Source organism: Tachysurus fulvidraco, chromosome 5 (assembly GCF_022655615.1).
Source record: "Tachysurus fulvidraco isolate hzauxx_2018 chromosome 5, HZAU_PFXX_2.0, whole genome shotgun sequence".
NCBI classification, from domain to species: Eukaryota; Metazoa; Chordata; class Actinopteri; order Siluriformes; family Bagridae; genus Tachysurus; species Tachysurus fulvidraco.
In genome coordinates, this window is record NC_062522.1 from 29,738,031 (window position 1) to 29,752,890 (window position 14,860).

Consider the following 14,860-nt stretch of genomic DNA (forward strand, 5'->3'; position numbering starts at 1 on the left):
AATGACATGAACATTTAGAAATGAAATAGCGCACGGACAGATGTTGACTACACACGTGGCTTCAGTTCCTCCAGGATTTGACAGTTTTTCATGCTTTTTTGGGTAAAATCTATTTGAATTGCCCAGGATTCTTCTTCCCAATGAAGACACATGTAATTCCTTTCTATGATAGCTGTAGTTTGGCTTAGTTGGATCGATATTTCTCTTTATTTTCTTTGAGTTCTTTTCTAAAATACACTTTAATAATAAAAAAATAATTTCAAGGCAATTAAGAGAAATTTGAAATCTGATTTGCTTTATTATATGTAAAATATTTCTATAACCTGAGGAATATATGATTGAATTTCTATAATGCTTTGAATTTCTGTTATTGCTTTGTTTGAATGACATCTGCTCAGTCCAGCTTTTGGCATCAGATCTTTAATAAATTGACTCTGTCACAACAGACATATGCAATAAGACACACACACACACACACACACACACACACACACACACACACACACACACACACACACACACACACACACACACACACACACACACACACACCCCGGTATACATACAGTTTAAATACACTATATATACACACAAAGAAATCAACCGCTAGATGGCAGCACAGCTCTGTATTATTTCCACAGCACCATTTTCAAAATTGCACCAAAACAATACTTGATGTTATTATTTAATATCAAATTTGTTTCTATAATAATTCCTATAAAATAGATTTAAACAAAAAATGTATATACATTTAGTCCAACATCGAAGTTAAATTCTTAGTGTTCCTGAGACTGAGAGGAAAAAAGTCTACATTTTCACAGATATTTTACAACAAAATGCAGAAAAAAGCCAAGTCATCTTAGGTGTGTTTATACCTGCTTATTCATTTTGATGCTAATCTAGCCTGTCTTGTTCTTTGTCGGTGACAAACAGCTATTATTTTTTTTTACCTTTACAAAATCAAAACAAGTGTATCCCAAACAGTGCTGAGTAAAATTACACGGAATCTTACGAAATCGCAGCTGGGGCAAATTTCGTTCCAGTCCAGACTGTGAAGGACATGTCAAGTGATTATACTGAAAAATAAAATGAATGAATGAAAGGCCTAGCTAATAGCAAGGACACATTTCTGTTTGCTGTGCTTGTTATTCAGAAGAGACATCCTAGCAAACATGCTAACTTCAGGCCAGTGAGGAAAGGGGTTTGCACATTAGTGTGATGTCCACAGTTTGTGTTACAAATGTGTAGACTATGCTATGAGGTCAGTGTTGTGTTGATCTGTAAAACCCATGTGGCCTGGCATATGTAGCTATGCTAAAATATGGGCTGCCTGATAAAACTAGCACTAGCACACACTACCCACATCTTGTCTGTAAAGGTCCTGTAAAAAAACTTAGCAGCAGCAATTCGTTTGAATACGAGCGCAAAACTCTAAGTGTTCTTTTCTCAATTTCCCCTGTCAGTCATAACAAATCTAGCAAATCGTGGGTATCTTCAAGAGCTCATGTTTTCCTCTGAGGGTATTCAATAGCATTGTGTTGTAGCATGAACAGCAATTGGGAAGAAGTTTTGAGTCTTGTTTCATGTTTTTGAGGAATCACGTGCTAGCTTTTAGCCTCTCTGTTTGGTTTGTGTGGATCTGATTCTGATTGTGCTAATGCTAAGTGCTAATATTATGTGTAATGATAATAGTCTAGTTTTATACCTGTGAGAGGCTCTGTGATCAAAGAATTGAATCAAATTATGTATATTTCCTCACACATCACAGTTATTCTGCCTTCTAGCACAGATTGTAAGCTGTATTTTACCTTAAGAATTAGATTTGGTTGTATTTAAAACAAAAGTTTTGAGCATGACAAGGCTAATTTGCTAAATTAACAAAATGACACTAGCAAATATAAGCGACATGTTGGCTGAGAAGCCTCAGAAACTTCATTTTTTAATTGCGATTTGTTCCATTCAAGTCTTCAAGAGATGACACACTTTTTCTTGTCTTTCTGGTTTTCTGAACCTAAAAAAGAAAAAAAAAAACATTATAGTGAATTTTTAAGAGAAGAGACTTAGCAGTACTTCGGGCTACGTGCTAGTAACTGGACAGATATGAGTTTGTATATTTGCTGTCAGTGAGCCACTTTTGGACTTAAATTTCAGCTGAAAAATCACTTTTATACAATTTATGTCCTTATGCTGAATATATTTGATTGAAAATTATATGTCTGGTGTCTGAAATTTGCTTCTTTAGGTTTGCATCACAGCTACAATACTAAGATAGTTTAGCATCATGCTATAACAGACTGTGTAGGTACATTCTGATACGGTCCGGATATACAAATGGATATTTATTGTCACTCATTACTCATTAGTAATACTCATTAGTCACTCATAAGTTTTCATTACAGAGTTATTCTGTCACTTTATTGACCACTATATGCACGAAATTAATTTCTGAGGTGACGTTTGCTAAACTGCCAGCTAAAAAGTTCTGCAAGCAACATTTAACCAAAATAAAATCTAAGAAGCAAAGTCAAAGAAAGCATGGTTGATCTACAACACATGAGTTAAAGTCTATATATTTGTCTTTTTTTTTAATTAAACTACCGTTTTAATTGCTTAGTTTAGATCGTCTGCCAATTTTAAGTCACTTTTCAGAATGAATGGCAGTGAAATGGGAAACGTTTCCAAGCATCTTGATTAAGCCAAAGTCTAGACTGAAAAGAATGTACAGTACATCAGAAATCATTAAGTGATTAAACATACCCTGATCTTCACTTTGTGATGACGTGATGTTTTTCTTCTTTTTACTCTTTGTTTTCTCAGACGTCTGCGATTCAGCAGTAGGTTTCTCTGGGCTCTCTGTAATATCTTCTATAGTACTGGTCAGTTTTGTTGTAGTAGAGGGACCAGACTCACCCTCACCCTCACCCTCTTTTCCTCCCTCATTCTCATCTCCTTTTCGTTTTGATTTTCGCGGTTTTATTGAAAATATTTTCTTCTTCTTTGATGGTACACATATTAATTTGGTACCTTTTTTGCTATTCAGAGACGAATGTGGGGTGATCGCTTCCATCTCATTGTCTTCATCCACTGGATTCCCCGCTGCTGCAAACATTTTGATAGATTCCTCCATTTTGGTTATTAGATCCTGTCGAGTGGTGTCTTCAGGAAGGCCGCCAATCGCTAGCTCGTATTTAGGGTTGTAGTATTTGTGGGCGGGAACTTTCAGAGTTCCTCTTTCTCCCAGACTCACTTGGAAGCGGGAGGTGGCGGGTAGAACGGGTCGTGTCGGTATGGTCATGCGCGTCGATGGTGCTTTGCTAGGTTTACTGGCGCTAAACTCCTTGAAGACTTTAATCTCACGTGACATGGCATAAAGCTCCCTAAAATCCCGGTCGAAAAAGTCGACAATCTGTCCTGACATGACGGTGATTATATTTCTGTCCATACGGGATGAAATCCAGGAGAAGCTGCACAACACAAGAGACAGAAAATACATACACTTTGTTATTTACCCGTTGTTTAGGGCCCCATTGTTTTGAGGAAATTCCTAACACAACTTAAAGCATTTTATTCCTATTATACCACAGCAGTTTGCCAATTTTAACATATAACATTGTAGAATGTCACAATAGTAAAACACACATATGACTTTCTTTCTAACAGCGCTAATCAGTATGAGTGGATTTTCTTTGTTTCTCACTCTTAAAGTTAATATTGCTTTAACACTATACTTTCAGCTCTCAAGTAATTTGTAGCTTGCGTAAAAAAGGGATTTAGACAATTTACCAATATGGCATTTTAATAACTGACATTATAACTGCTAATAATTCCTAATTTACACTGGGAATTACTGTTGTGAATAAGCACAATCATTATAATTAACCCTTAGGGCCATCAATGACTTCTAGGTCTCTATTTCCAGTAGACGTTTGTGCATGCTAGTCAACATTCTGTATATTTTAGGGACATCTTGTGATGCCTAGACAGTTATTTACTATGTCAATCTTATAGCACAGATCCCCCAGAGATCGATCTTCACAGCAAAGTGTAGCTTGATAGCTGATTGGACACCAAGCTGAACTGATTATACAAGTGGAATCAGGTGTGGTTTCATGCTTGGCTCAGTGTGGAGAAGATGGATAAGACCTCTTTTTATACATGTGATTTAGGAATATACTAGATTAATTAATTAATAAAATACCACAAATATATGCTCAATCGTATTGTTTAACAAATTAGACATAATAAGAAAATGGCTATTCTTGTTTACATAAGTGATTGTGTTTACTGGATAATTCACTTGAGGTTGAAAAACATCTGATGTCTTCCACTAAAAAATAAATCTAAATTTGGGCAACTCAGCATTAGAGTAAACGAACAAGAACTTGTTTTGAGGTAGATTGTGTTTTATGGCCGACAGTCCGACAGCTGGGGGTTGTTGTCAACTAATATTATGGTAGATATCTAGCATTAAGGGTGTGCTTCACATCCATGGGAATACTGGGAACCTGGATTGTATCGCTGGGGACTCGAGCACTAAATCACACTACAGGCAATTTAGAGATGCCAATCAGCATACAATATGTGCCTACAGACTGGGAGAGGAACCCAGGTGGAGGCAAGGATGACCTTGTAGTTGGTCAATTAACTGTAGAGTACAGATCATTTAACATGCACAGCTTATGTTCTTTACATTTACAGCATTTCCAGAACCTTGCTAAGGGGCCCAGGAGTGGCATCTTGGTGGCCCTGGGATTCATACTTTCGACCTTCTGATCAGTAGTCCAACACCTTAACCACTGAACTTCCACATCCTCAGGACTTAAGGGCTTTTCAAATTGCCACTAACACCACTGTTGGATGGATATTTGTGTTTGCTGGACTGATTCCCAGCCAAGCACAGAGTCTGGTTATAATGTTGTTAAGGGTTTAACGTAAACAGAACCATTTCACTCACCTGTAAGATCCGAACATCACTTTGTCTCCGTCGATAAGCATGTACTTGTTGCTCAAACTCCCAGGGATCCTCCCATAGGACAGATCAAGTCCAACACCTCTCATCATGCGGGTTCGGATGTTCTGTAAACGCACAGAGTCGTTTACTTTCTTAATCAATAGTCAGAAGTTTATAGGAGTACTTCCAGCTGCAACTCAAATCGTAGGTTCGTGTTAAAGTTTTCAATCTAATATGTTATCATTCCTATAGTAACAAGTGCGTAATTGTTGCTATGGTGATTGTTTAGCGTTTATGAAAGGAGTTTCCAGGTTTAGAGATTTGTAGCACAAAAAAAGAAAGGCCGGTTATGAAATGACCACAACATCTATGTATACAGTAATCCCTCGCCACTTCGTGGTTCAGGTTTCGCGGTTCAAGTTTCGCGGCCTCAGTGCATCGCTGATTGTTCAAAAATATTCATCGAAAAAATACGAATAAAAATGGTTTCCCAAGATGCCAGACAAAGAGAGAAACTCTCTCAGAGGCTTTGTACAAACCCACGGGCACTCAGACAAGGCACATGATTGGTTCACGGCACGAGATCTGAGCTGATTGGCTGCACATCATCGCATCCTCTCCCAGCTTCTTCCCTTGTTGTATCTCGCCACTCTCGTTCACGCTGTCAACTGTGTCTCGCATATTGTGTTCGAAATTAACTTTTCGTTAAGCCCTTACGATGCCTCCTAAGCACCGTGCCCCTGCGAAAGATTCCTCTAGTCATCCCAAGAGGAAGAGGAAGATGATGACCATCGGTGAAAAGGTCAAACTTAGGGCCAATCCTACTTCACGGATTTTCACCTATCGCGAGGGGTTCCGGTCCCCATTAACGAGGTAAACGAGGGATCGCTGTATTGTTGTATCCTTTGCCCTGCACTCATCTCACACTGTTGTGTATTTTTGTGTATTTTTTTATATTTGATGTATTCCGGCATACTGTTACTGGTTACACCATAAAAACCAACTTAACTTGACTTAAACATTCAATGCACCTGGAAAAGAATTCACTTTAAGGTGATAACAATAACTCAGCTTCATCACAGAATCCCATTATTAATTATTTAACCTAAAACTGCACACCCAAAAGTGTTTGCAACTTACATATAACACATCGTATCAAGGTTTAATGTCTGAATTTCCAGTTAAAAAATGCTCTTCTGTGTGCGTTCTGCTCACCTGGAACTGCTTTTGGTTGACCTGCAGTCTGTTGCACATGTCGATGAAGTGTGGCGCTCCCTTGCTGTCCAGTATAATGTAGACAGCAACGTTACGCTGGGAAGCGGCATCCAGCAGATCTTGTAGGATCTGAAGATCTGTGAGAAGGTCCATCACAATAGCGATAACCTGAGGAATACATGCATGCAATCAACAAACTCTAAACTTCAGACTAAATGGGATTTCATTGATTAGCATTCATTAGTGGAAAGACACGTAATTAAGTAAGAATTGTGAGTATTTAAAATCCCCAGTTAACAGCAGAAACTGCAGCAGCTGGTATTACTGTATAACTATAAATGTTCACCAGAGGTTCTATATTATCAGAAACAGATATTATGGCGGTGCTTTACATTTACTTTACAAATCATTTGTCATGAAACTACTACACTACCTACCTATCATCAACCCCAGCATCACATGATATTGTCAGTCTTTTGTGTGTTTCACTGTTAAGCTTTCATCGTTTGTCTTTGTGTCATGTTGCTGCTGTTATTCTGGATGTTCTTTGTCATATGTTCATAACTTACATATTTCTTCCTTTACTTTTGACTTTTCCTCCCGTTAGCGGTCGCCTCAGCGAATCACCAGTTTCCACCTAATCCTATCCTCGTCATCCTCTACTCTCGCACCAATTACCTTCATCTCCTCATTTAACACATCCATACAGTATATCTCCTCTTTAGCCGTCCTCTTGACCTCTTACCTGGCAGCTCCATCTCTACCATCCTTCTATTAGTATAACCATATCCCTTCTCTGTACATGTCCAAACCATCTCAATCTATCCTCTCTGTCCTTGTCCCCAAAACAGCCAACCTGAGCCGTCTCTCTGTTGTGCTCGTTCCTAATCCTGTCCATCCTCGTATCCTGGACTTCTCTGCCACTCCTGACATCCTTATCCAGTACCATATCTCCTCTCTTAGCACAATGTCATACGCTTTCTCTAAATCCACAAAGACGCGGTGAGGCTCCTTCTGACCATCACTCTACTTCTCCATTAACATTCTCAGAGCAAAAATTGCATCAGTAGTTCTCTTTCAGGGCATGAAGCTATACTGCTGCCTACAAATATCCACTTCTTTTCTTAGCCTAGCTTCCACTACTTGCTTTATTGTGTGGCTCATCAACTTTATACCTCTGTAGTTGCTACAACACTGCACATCAACCTTGTTCTTAAAGATCGGCACTAGAACACTTCTCATCCGTTCCTCGGTCTTCTTCTCACTCTCTAAAATCCAATTGAAAAGTCTAAATAGAAACTCCGACTTTATATTAAACTGCAATCTCTCCTAGACACTTCCACACCTTCACAGGTATGTCAGCTGGACCAACAGCCTCTCCACTATTGATTCTCATCAGAGCCTTCCTCAACTCATCCTTTCTAATCTTTACCTATTTCTTGCTCCACAATATTCACCTCTTCCCCCTTCTTTCCCTCTTATTTTTCCCATTCATCAGCTCCTTAAAATAGTCCTTCCATCTTCTCTGCACCCTCTCCTTACCTGTCAGTACCTTTAGATCTCTAACTTTAATCAGCCTTATCTGTTGCACATCCTTCCCATCTCTTTCTCTCTGTCTCGCTAATCTGTACAAGTCTTTCTCACCTTCCCTTGAGGCTAACCTGGCATACGACTCATCGTATGCTTTCTGTTTGGCCGCTGCCACATCCCTCTTCACTCTGCGCTCTGATTCCTAGTAATCCTGTCTATGTTCTTTAGTCTTTTCTACATCCCACTTCTTTTTAGCTAGCCGGTTCCTCTGAATGCTGTCCTGCATGTCCTCGATCTAACACCATGTTTCCTTACCTTCTTCCTTACCGGTCTCCCTAATCACTTCTGCTGTAGTTTCCCAGTCATCTGACCACCCAAAGCCTGTCTCAGCTTCTGTCTGAATTCTTACCACTTGGTCTTCATTTCAATCTTTCCTCTCCTCTTCTTCCTGACCAGTCTGTCTGGCTATACTCTCTCTTTCTACCACTTTTCAGTCACTAATCTCTTTCAGATTGCCTCATCTATGTAGAATGTAGTTTACACGCGTTCTCCACTCTTACGTCCACCAAAATCTGTCCTAACCTGCTTATCACCTCCCCATCAACTCTGTTCCCCTTCATTTCTCTCTGCCTACGAACCCTTCTCCCTCCTCTCCTAGCTCCACCAATATTAGCCCAATTTCCACCGGCATCCTTTAGGTCAACATTAGGTCATTGTTAACCCGGGCTTCGAACCGATCCAGTATGGAATTCACATTGGCTGCTCGCATACAGCATGTAAATTTGCGCTGGACGTCCATACTGACGCAACCCTCCCTGTTTATACATGCTTGGGACTGGAACAGAAATTACTGGCTTGCAACCCCATGGCTAGATTTCATAACTTACATATTTACAGTTCTTTTTTCCACTGTTGTGCTTCCTGTAATACAATCACTTACTGTACAGTACATACTTGACAAAATGATACTTGTATGCCTGTTTTTTATTTATCATATATGGATGTTATGATGATAATGATTGAAAAAATAACATGAAGAACAAGCACCTGAGCAACCTAATTGGAACAGGGCGTAAATACAAAGATACAAAGTCGAGAGTCATACACGGAAAAGGCAAACATACAATAGTAATAACAAGGGCTTCATACACTGCGATAAATCCGCAATACTTAGCGATTGGGTGTTGGTGTTACCGCCTCGATCCCGAATAATGATGCTCCGGGAAGTGCTATAATTCCGGTGAGGGAGGGGTTGTTACACATACACTCCCAATTAAAAAGTATCCATGATCTTTCTACCAGAAATGAAAACAACTCTAATGAACTCTTACGGCTGATCTGATCTAATCTGATCTAGTCTTTTCATGCTGTTAAGTCAGCACCATTGCTTTGACTCAAATTCATATGAATCAAACCAGTGAAAAGCTTAATCTGTCGGTGTTTTGGTGTTTTGGTATCACTCACTCACTCATTTTCTACCGCTTATCCAAACTACCTCGGGTCACGGGGGGCCTGTGCCAGTCTCAGGCGTCATCGGGCATCGAGGCAGGATACACCCTGGACGGATTGCCAACCCATCGCAGGGCACACACACACACTCATTCACTCACGCAATCACACACTAGGGACAATTTTCCAGAGATGACAATCAACCTACCATGCATGTCTTTGGACCGGTGGAGGAAACCGGAGTACCTGGAGGAAACCCCCGAGGCACGGGGAGAACATGCAAACTCCACACACACAAGGCGGAGGCGAGAATCAAACCCCGACCCTGGAGGTGTGAGGCAAACATGCTAACCACTAAGCCACCGTGCCCCCCTCCGTTTTGGTATCATATTATCATAAACATTTGCTTTCCAGGTAGATGAAACATGTAGAAAATGTTAATCGAGAAACACATTCATGAACTAAAAAGCACAAATGGCGACTAAAAAGGATACAAAACTATGACAAGGCTGCGGTTAAGCGGTTAAGTAAAAAAAAAAAAACAGGTTGTGCTGTAATGGAAAAGTCATCAATAGCACGATGTTGTAAAACTACATTCTTGTTCCTGTTAAACCACAGAGATGAAGATACGGGATAAGAAGTCTTAAGCTGTTTCCACCATATTTGATTTTTTTTGCAGGACAAAACCTTTTTAGATTGTCTACAGCAAGTATTAGGAGCCCTCATGCTGAGACAGTAGGACCAGCAGACGTTCATATCGTAGGCTGTTCCTCAGGAGCTCTTGGTTGCTTTATTCCACTCAACTACAAACTGTTGTAGAAAGGACATTATTTACATTGACATTATTTCCTGACTAGTGTCAACCGAAATGAGGATGAGGTTCCCTTCTGAATCCGGTTCCTCTCGAGGGTTCTTCCTCATATCATCTCAGGGAGTTTTTCACCAACACCTTCGCCTCAGGCTTGCTCAGTAGGGAAAATTGTTAGAGATATATAGTAACTTCAATTTAAACTTTAAAATGTTTTATTTTGTTCTGTTTCGAGACACTGTGAATTGTTACAAGCGCTATACAAGTAAATCGAATCGAACTGAAATGGAATTGGTCACAATACCCGCTGTTTTTTCAAAAATAAATGTAAATTCAGGTATTCATTTCATCAATTAGGAATTTTATTAATTAAAGTTTACGATGATCATTGATTTAATATATGTTCACTTTTATCCATATTTAACTCCAAAATCAGTAAAATATTTTTTTTCCTTTTGCATATAAATTATGACATCACTGTAAATGTTGCTATTATACGTAATACTTACAATTTGTCATAGATACATACACTATTTTCTGTGTTAGTGCTTTTCCGTAAGTTTCATAGTGACAGTTTGTAAGAGGTAAAATATAATCTAAAAATAATTACTTTAATTATAATTACTTATAATTATTAATCCACATTAATTTGTTTACTTAAATTAAGGTACAATATACAAATGGGAAAATTCTAACTTTTGGGTAAAAAAATACCTAAACAATTTTTAAATGCATTCAGCTCTAAGTAAAAATAAACAAATAAATAAATTGCATCCATAGTACATTTTCATTGTTGTATATTATTTCATGATGTTTGTATTGATTCTATTGTTTGTATTGTTTGTATTGATTTCTATTATGATACAGCGGTTGTGTACGTGACAAATAAACTTTTAATGTGAAACTGAAAATTTAAATATTCATTTTGAACTTTTTGTACTATATTTGTTAGGTTCTGAAAAGCTATACAAATAAATTTAAATTGAATTTGATACCATTGTATTGTGTGTATTTGATGTTAAGCAATCTGAACAAGCTATACAGTAGTGTTGAATGCGCCTAGCTTCTTGGGACGTGTTACTGTCGGGACTTTGAATGTAATCAGATCTACACTTTTGCTTGCCTTGAAATAAAAGTGCTTCCTTATTATTACTCTAAGGGTGTGAGCCGACAGATGATAAAAAAGAGACTAACCTGTCCTGTCAGACAAAATTACACTGGAACACCCGTTCCTAGCACCATGATCCTATAGAAACGTTGTCTCATTTCACTATGTACTACGTCAGCTACAGTATATATGTTTGAAATGACAATAAAAGCTGCTTGTCTTGACTTAAAAATGACTTGATTCATTTGTCACTTATATTCCAAATCAATCAAATCATTTGAAATAAAGTTTGAAATCTACCGTCTGTATGAAGATAATGTGCCACTCATGTAGAATGATTCCGAATCATGACTCATGATTCAACCGTCAAACTAACCTATATGTAGGATTTGTGCCGAGCCAAAGAAACAAACAATCTACCCAAGATATCATCTTCCAAGGTTCCAAGGTACTAACCAGGGAGAATTGAACTGATAATGATATCATGATATAATCTGTAGGCTTGTCAAGAAACCGCTAGTGTTAAATAAACTCAGGATAACTCTGATCATTCTTGACACATGTCCATGAATGGAATTTGATATGCTTTGTGCTGCTCAGGGAAATAAACACACACACACATGCATTAATCTAAACGAAATTGAGATTCCAGTATGCGGAGTATCTTACACTGTTAGTTGATGGGCCTGCTTTTTTAGACAATAGTGCTGTGAGACAGAAAAATGCCCCGAAGCTTGCCAGAATTCAAGCTAACAAACTGTCAAGTCAGTACATGCCCACGCAAGTCCAAACACACTTTGAAAGTAGCTACAGCTCTACAACTAGTACGAAAGCTACAAAAAAAACCCCAAAAAAACCCCCAAAACATAGTTTATTAGGAAATCTTAGAACGAAGTTGCTTTCCACATCCAATTCAAGTCAAGTCAAGTCAAGTCAAGTCAAGTCAAGTCATGCTACCTCGTATATACATAAAATAAACGTCTTCCTGAGAAAGGCTTGTCCCTGGCATCTTTAATACCGTCTGTGTTTATCGTGTTGTTATTATAAATGGAAAACGTTCCAATCACAATGCTAACCACAAAGCTAGTCCTGCTAGTTTTGACTGGGAATCCCTGCTTATTCCAATGAATTTTCACTTTAGTCAGAACAAGGGAGCACAAGAACCTTCCAGTTTCAGCACTGCCAGTTAAGCTCATTAAAGGCTAGCATTCTTAACATACAATTCTTTAGATGGTAATCACTCAAGCAAAAGTGAAACTGCCAACACATTCTTACGTCAACATTTCCTACAGCAAATATTTGCACACTCTATTTTTTTCCGATGGAAAAATGAGAAACCATTTAATTGATATGAGAGAAAAAGAAAATGGACAAATCATAAATTTGTTACTAGTTATTTTAACAGTGTAACCTTAAATTTCCTCTGGGATCAACTATCTGTCTATCTGTCTATCTGTCTATCTATCTATCTATCTATCTATCTATCTATCTATCTATCTATCTATCTATCTATCTCACAATTCGAATAAGTAAAATGAGCTCAAATGCCTTGCCCGATCCCAGAAATACAACAATATACAGTCAGCTAGCTAGCTAGCTTATATACATGTAGACCACGGTAATCAAACAAGTATAAGAATTCTTCTAAATGTGGCTGATTTTATTACTGAGGTCCTTAACCTCACCAGAAAGCTTCAGTTTTGATGCAGAACATTGTGTTCATACCATTGACAACACCCCAGCTAGTCATCGCTAAGTCTAAGTCGCTAACCTCATATAGCAAAAAACACAAAATATTAATCAAGTTAGTTTATAGTTGATAGTTTAGTTAGCGACTTTAGATTTTCTATGAATTCTCTCTCTCCATTTTATTTTTACCGGAAGTATGTTTGGTGGTTTGGACAATATCCAGAAAAATTTGGGTGGGAACTACACAACGATCAACAACACCGTCATGAAAAGTTTTGGGGCTTTGATTTGTAGGAAACGGAATGCTTAGAACACAAATTGTTTTTTTTTTTTTGTTTTTGTTTTTTTTTTTCAAAAAATCGAGTTGAATATCCACTTGTTAGCGGTCATCAAAATAAAGGTACTAGATACTCCTATGTATAGTCTACACCATAGCTTCATAAATGCTTTAAAACGCAAAATAACCCTCACAGTACAGTTTTAGTTCATAGTAATTTAAATTAAATGTGTACAATTACTTTTTTTGTTATTTATGGAAGCCAGAGAGTTTTCTGTTCCTGAACTTTCCACTGATGTAAATCAAATTACATCACATTATTTTTTCTGTTTGTTCTGTGTGATTTTAATGGTTTGTATGTAAAATAAACCTGTAAACAATATAAATTTAAATATACATATCTATATCTAATGATTCTGTGACTTTTTTATTTTAATTTTTAAAAAGGGTTCATTTTAATTTTAATTCATTTTAATTTTTAATATTTAACATTTTAATTCTACCCGTGAAAGTAAAATGTTTACTCATGTCTATTAAATAAAGTTATTAAGCTTTGTTTTTAAGTCAATCGATTTATGTCTATAAATCGTATAAATCCTATATTCTTGATTATGATAGTCCAGAGCGACTTACATTTTTATAAGGTCTAAAGGCCTTTCTCAGGGGCCCAACAATGGCAGCTTTGGGGACCTGGGATTCGAACTCACAACCCTCTGGTTGGTAGTCAAGCACATTAACCACTTAAGTTTGTCTGGTTGTTTGTTGATGCATTTTTAAAACCCGTGTTGGTGTGTGGAACAACTTTCCCAGCTAACCTTGTGTGCGTCTCGGATCAGCTTACGGACGACTTCTTTAATGTGCGGGCCGTTGTCTTTGGGCGGGTGCGCGTACACCACCGCGCGCGTCACCCCTTTAAAGAAGCCAGTGTGCGGCCAGCCGATGTCCAACGGCGGCACTCCGATGTCGGAGATCTCGGGCCAGTAGGTCGAGCGTAAAGACGTCGCATCGTCTGCGTGTATCCGAGGCGTCGCTACGCTTATGTCCTCTTGCGTGCTGTATTGTTCTACGGTGCTTTTTATCACATTGACCTCAGGAGGCGAAAGGAAGTCCTTAGCGTCGTCCTTGCGGAGGAGCTCCTTAAAAGCACCGTCACCTTTACGCAGCAGCTCCTCGAGCGCCGTCCGGTGCGTCTCACTGTAGTAAAACTCCGGCCTGGACTCATGGATGGTCTCAACGATACTTCCGTCTTCCATGCATTGTAGCTGGGACTCAGCCATGGCTGCTCTCTCTTTCTCTCTCTCTCTCTCTCGCTCTCTCTCTTCTCTTACTTTGCTTTAACTTATACTTTGCGCGGAAGTTGTACAGCGGTGCTCACCTTTGTGCAGAGGTGCGTGTGGGCGTGGATTATTATAATGAGTGTGTAAACCTGCCACACTGATTGGCTGAACTCTAAATCCACTCAAATCCTGGGAAATCCTTTCCCTTTTCACACATAAGGACATGGATTTAGTTCTAGTCCAACAAAGAGTTCAATTAGGAAGGAAATTACTTGAAATGAAATAACACGATGTAAAGTGATATCCATGTTAACAATCTTTATTTTCATATAAATGAACAGTCAAGTTATTCTACATGTGCCACAGAAATTTGTCGCGTATTACAACGCGTATTATATCGTACTGTTATACAAAAATAACAAAAAAGCTGCTGAACAAGAATTCAACCTGCTGTGTTATAAACATGTTATAACATTCTCAAATCTGATTGGTCAGACTGTAGTACTATAGGTAGCCTGTAGTTCTGATTGTTATTTGAATCACATATTTAAAATAT

The 14,860-nt window shown here is 38.4% G+C and overlaps 1 protein-coding gene across 1 annotated transcript; it reads right to left on the minus strand.

Annotated features, from left to right (window-relative positions):
• Positions 1–324: 324 nt before the first annotated feature.
• Positions 325–14,443, minus strand: LOC113634602 (protein FAM83F-like). The gene is made up of 5 exons (XM_027133680.2): positions 13,843–14,443; positions 6,167–6,334; positions 4,955–5,076; positions 2,758–3,464; positions 325–2,011 (listed from the first exon to the last, which is right to left on the minus strand). Exons 1-5 carry the CDS (start codon positions 14,302–14,304, stop codon positions 1,968–1,970), a joined length of 1,503 nt encoding a protein of 500 aa, XP_026989481.2. The 5' UTR covers positions 14,305–14,443; the 3' UTR covers positions 325–1,967.
• Between the last annotated feature and the right edge of the window lie 417 nt (positions 14,444–14,860).